Source organism: Aptenodytes forsteri, unplaced genomic scaffold, assembly GCF_000699145.1.
Source record: "Aptenodytes forsteri isolate BGI_AS27 unplaced genomic scaffold, ASM69914v1 Scaffold15, whole genome shotgun sequence".
Taxonomy (NCBI): Eukaryota; Metazoa; Chordata; class Aves; order Sphenisciformes; family Spheniscidae; genus Aptenodytes; species Aptenodytes forsteri.
In genome coordinates, this window is record NW_008795129.1 from 22,008,255 (window position 1) to 22,014,131 (window position 5,877).

Below are 5,877 nucleotides of genomic sequence, written 5' to 3' on the forward strand. Positions count from 1 at the left end.
GTTTTTTGGCGCTTTTTTTGGGTGGTGTGGCTTATAAACCCCCCCCCCCTCCCCCCCCCCCAGTCTTCAAAATTCTTCCTGAAAAATACCTCTCTGTATCTGGTACCTAGTTACTACAATAATAGTCACCTTAGAAACATTATAAATACACAATTAAATAGGATTCTGTTCCAAAGTCCATTAAGTCAGTAGAAGTTTTTCCATTGACTTCAATGAGCTGTGGGATCAGGCCCCAAAATACTTTAAATACATTTTTTCCATCTATAGACTGCTAATACAGAACATATTCCATTTTTTACATTTCTCCTCTAACATCCCTGCCCTGATTTCCTTGCCTTGAGACACACATTGCTGTGTTAAGATGCACTTTCTTCCCATGCCAGTATCCTAGGTGCTAGATTAAATCCCACCCCTACTGCAATTTGGTATAATGCTTATTTATTCCCCTTTCCAAAGCTTTCATCAGAAGGATGTGCTGGCTTAGTTGTTTGGTAAAATTTTTTTTAACTCTTTATCTACTTTCTGTTACCTGTCTGCGTAGAGGGATTCGCTTTGTCAGCTTATGGACAGCGGGTTGACTGCTGAAATCAGGCTTCTTGGTGGTGTTTTTCATGCGACACAGGATGACTGTCAGCACCATGCAGGCAATTAAGAAGACCCCTATGCAGTAAATTGCTATTTCCAGGTAGTCTGGAGATGTCGGATATTCTTTTTCTTTTTCAGGAGCTGGATTGGAAGTTTTTAGGAGGGAACAATCATGCCACAGAGTTAGCACACGGTACAAGCATAGTTCAGTACAGTGCTTGGAACAACAGGAAATGGTAAAATATCAGCAATTCTCGCAGTGACTGTGCGACATACAAAATACTGTGAATGTTTAGGCCATCTTGTAATCTGAGAGTAATTCCTCTTTCCAGATCACTGCTTTGACTTCTCAGTTTGCCACTGAGTGTGAGCTTGTGCATGTATGCATACATATATAGACATATACATGTGTCTGCCTAGATAGGTAGATACATATACATTGAAATATTGGATAATCAAACATAATTTTAGGGGGAAAAAAAACCCTGAAGTGTTCAAACTAGGCTCAGGTTCATTTTGTTGCTCAAGTCAAACTTCAAAAGCACTGTAATTCTTTTTAACCACATAAAGACACATCTAAAGATAAAATATTGAATTAGCTAGCCTAAAAGAAAAGTGTCTAAATTCACAAATAGACATTTGGGCTTGAGTCTGCATTGCCTGTTTATCCAAAATTTTCACTGGGGTCTCAAAATACAGAGGGAAGCCAGGATGAATCAGTCCCTCATCATGTTTCTAAATTCAAGTTTGGGATTTCAAGAGTGTTTCAAGGACCTGGCTGCCCAGCTGCTTAACTCGCTGTGGTTCATGCCGGGTGCCTAACTCCCCTGAGGTCCTTTGAAGAGCCCAGTGTCAGAATAAAAAGCATAAGGCAAGCGAAAGCTGAATTGCTAGCAATACGTTAATTAATGAGTCCTCTTTTGTGAGGACTGCATATTTCAAGTAACCTCATCAGTGGTTACCAGTCTATGAGATTAGATTTTAGTGGGAGTGGTTCTACATAGCTGTTACTCTGATTGAAACCATTTTGAAATTATCTTCAAGACAGTTATATGCGCAAACACTGTCCCTAATCCCTTATCTGGGATTCATCCCCCGGATAAACAGCATTCCACAGCAATCAGCGGTCACTCCGCAAGCAATGCACGTTCAAGCTGAAATTTTCTTGTGCCTCATTCTAGGCTTATACAAATATTTCATTCAAGAAAATCGGTTAAAAAAATGCTGTTCAAGCACTTGCAAAATGCAAACACTGCTAGCAGAAGCAAGCTCTACACAAGTACTGCTTTGCCTGCCTGGTGACAGACCACGCAGGCTCGGAGTTCACATAAGAGTGAGATGTAATAAAGTTGCCTTGTTCAATATATTTTAATAAAGGGTAAGAAATTATCTGCAGAAAGTGGGAACATTTCACTCCCATAATATGAACCTCAGCAATACGCACATGCAGGTTTTGTACCTTTTACTTCGGATTAACAATTAATAAATGGTAAGCACAAGATGACCCAGCAAACCTCAGGTGGTTCATGTTTTTTCAAAGGAACTCCCTAAGGCAGCTGCCAACAGTTATAAATGAGAAAATTTGAGTAGTGTCAAAACCAACTACAGTTACATCTTCTAACAGCTGATAACAATTTTCAGGCAATAAAGCACATTGATGTTTGTTTCTTTTAAAGATAGAAACATCATCAACCCCAGAACAGCAAGACATGCTTTGCAGTAAAAGCAAATGACTACTTGTTTTCTTAGAGCATGCAATGTTTAAAGATGCACGGAGCTGATTCCCAAGATATGGAAGGCACTGCTTCTGTACACAATCCATTAGCATTAAAATTAGAATTCCCATAAGATATTTGGATGATAGGTAAAAGTGAATTTAAGCACACTGAACAGCTCAGGTATTTTAATGAACTAGTACATTACTGTGGCCAAATTAGTCCCAAAGAACTTCATAAGAAACTTTGAATTTCCTCCTCTTGGAAAAGTTTACAATGATTAATGTGCTGATTTTCAGTTATCTCACTGAAGTGCTAAGGAAACGCAGTTCCTTAGCATTTCTGATGAACTTTTAACAGATGTAAAAATATTTCAATCAAGTGCAATAGCCATTCCCCCCCCCTTTTTTTGTTGTTGTTAGGTTTTTGAAGTTGCAAATATGTGACAAAACAATTCATTGGCTTGAGACAGCTGTGTTCAAAAAAAAATCATTGTAAAAGTCCTTTTCTGAGACAGAAGCCGTGCTAATTCTGTAGCAATCAACAAGGGGAAAAAAAAAGAGGAAAAACCACGGAAAGAGAGCAGTGTATACCTGGCAGAACTGTCAACCATGCAGTGTGAAAGGATATCCCAATAGAATTACCCGCCAAGCATGTATACTCCCCAGCATCCTCAAAAGTTACATTCCGTATATAGAGAACCTCAATTTCTTTGTCCGTGGTGTTAACACCGGCAGCCTAAAAAAAAAACAAAAGAGGGAAGCAAGAGGAAAAGCTAGACATTGAGAGAATTCTTGTGGATAGGGAGATGGAGCCACAGGGCTTTGCACTTTGTAAAGGCAGAGGTGTAGAGATGCAAAGCTCCTTCCCCATCCACAATCCCTCATCCAAAAGGCGTTTACCAACAGGTCCCAGCTCACCTCAGAAAGTAATCAACACCCTTCACCAGACCTAAACTCACCACCTAAACATGCATGCAATCAAATGACATGGAAAAATTAACCCACAAAGCTTTTTTTTTTTTTTCCTTCTTCTCTTTTAATAAATGAAAGTTGGAAGAAAAACAAAGATAAAACAAAGTAGGACAGAACGCGGGATCCTTCACATGTAGTTACCTGTTTCAGAGGAAAAAATTTACTATAAAAATATACTCTGAAAGGATTAAAAAAAAAAAAAAGGCAAATTCTGCTCCAAAAGACACAACTTAGTAGCTGTCTTATGCAGTGTATGGACCTTGCATCATCCACTGCACTACACTCAAATATTGTGCATTTTACAGTGTTGCCAAATCTCATTTTAATATGAAGTCTGGTAATATTTGGTGTTTTGCTTAGAAGCACAGTGGAAGGTATCTCAGCTCTTGTTCAAAAAAGATCAGTTGTGGCTCTCAGAGATGTGGAGAAAAGCTGGACCCCAAAGGTTCAAGAACCAGGAGATGGAAATAAAAGATATTTTTCTAAAGCTTAGGGACTGAAAAAAAATTCTGGAAGTTTTTCTTTTTTCTGGTCTCCTTCCAGATTTGCTAAATCTCTGGCTTGACAAGTCATTATGCACCAAACCAATCAGCGTAACAGTGATTATCCAAACTCATATAAATAGAGTAAATCTTAGACCTGGAACTTTCCAGCTGTCCCAAGATGGGCGTGCAGCAGGGCATCAGTGTCAAGGTCTCTATGATGGAGATTTAGAGAAATTATTGTTTGCTGCTTTTTCTCTCTGTTCCATTCAAAAATGATACTTTGAAATACACAATGAGGGAATAAACACATTTTTACCAGACCATTTTAAAGTAAATTTAGTTGTGAGTTGTAGTCGCGTTGTTGCCAGTCTTTATTGTTATTGAAGGGTTATTACCCAGTTAATAACAGGTGAATAACAAATGGAAAACCCTCCCACCCTGCACAGTCGCAGGTGACGTGGGAAGTTGTAAGTGACTAAACTGACCTGACTTACACTTCAGTGGGTACTTCTGTGAACATTTCATATATATACACACACACGTGTGTATATATATATTAAAAAATATACACCCTAATTAGGTCATAATTACATTATTCAACAAGTACCCTATATGTGAACTGCAAAGTATGCAGAATTAACAACAAAACTGGACACAAACACAAAGACACCGAACACAAGAGAGAATGAAGATCAGCATCGGAAACCAGTGCTTATGGCACACACAAAATATTGTGGGAATTTTTCCATGGCTGCTGGTGTAATACCAGTTGCATCACCGAAGGAGGATTACACATATACCACAAGGCCAAAGAGTTATCCTACAAGCTGCCTGCAGTCTCCCAAAGCACCATTTTTTCCAGCTTCTACATCCAGCTTGCTTTAAAAAACATTGTTACCTTGTATACTTGGCAGAACAGAGAGCCAGGCAGACTGGTTGGCCTCCCCTATATAATTGGAGACCTTACAAATATATTCTCCAGCGTCCGCCTCTGTCACATTGTACAGTGTCAGCACTTCAGCATTGGAACTATTTATCCCCGAATGCTAGAATAGACCAATAACACAGGAGAACAATGTCACTGCTGCCCAAAACGGACACCAATCTGTCTATGGTCCCACCACCAACGCATCATAAGAATACTCCTTCCACTTCATACAGGTATCAGCGTCAAAACATTGAGGGTTTGGGGTTTGTTTGGGGGTTTTGTTGTTGTTTGGGTTTTTTTTAAATCCAAAGCATCACATGAGGAGTTAGAAAACAGCAGCATGGGGGGAAAAAGCACCTGGGCCGGTACACTGGCTACGTGGAACAAGATGGTATAGAGCTGGCTGTCCTGCCCGCCAACGCGCTGAGTTTTGGCAATGCCACCCAGCTTGGAAAACTTTGGAGTTTCTTTGGTCAGGCTTGCTCAAAACGCCTGCCGGCAGGAATGACACCACCGATACACCAGTGAAAAATGGACATCTCTGCAGGCTCAGCATCCAGAAAACCCATCCTGCCAACAAGCTTTTGGCAGCAGGTGTCACATTACTTTGAAATAAAGAGGCTGAAGAAACATGGAAGAAATGGAGTAGATTGTCCCTGGTATGGTTTGGATGCGTTCTACCCACACATAAATATCAATGATGTTCTTTAAGAGGGTTTTCATTTTTTTCTGAGTAAGTCATGCCTGAAATATTCAGAGATAAAGGACTTCACGGAAGTAAAAAAGCAAAACAGTGTCTATAAGATGCACAATTAGCATTTAGACAATCAAATGTTTATCTAACTCATTATTTCATTTGTAACATAAACACTTCCATTTTCAAGAGATGTTCAGATGGATTTACATCAAATAAATTCAATGCTTTAAAGAAGTTGTCACCATCACCGGCATCTGTAAAGCCTCACCTTTAAAACCTGAAGATACGGCAGTCAATCTGGTCCGTATTTACTGCCATTCTTCTCTACATGTTTTATCCACTGAATATGAGGTTGAGCATCACTGTAGACTTTGCAGACAAACTCGACGTCACCTCCGACGACTGCAGAGGCATTTGCTGGAAGGCCAGCTTGGAGGATGGGCCTGTGCGGTGATCGCTCTGTTTGGGTGGGGAGGGAGAGCGAGAAGCCCGG

General features: G+C 40.0%; 1 protein-coding gene across 1 annotated transcript in view; it reads right to left on the minus strand.

The window, feature by feature from the left end:
* FGFR2 (fibroblast growth factor receptor 2) overlaps positions 1–5,877 on the minus strand; it is an 83,202-nt gene that overhangs the window by 26,617 nt on the left and 50,708 nt on the right. The window contains 3 exon segments of the mRNA XM_019471656.1: positions 530–726; positions 2,894–3,038; positions 5,653–5,843. Coding sequence (XP_019327201.1) covers positions 530–726; positions 2,894–3,038; positions 5,653–5,843 — 533 coding nt within the window.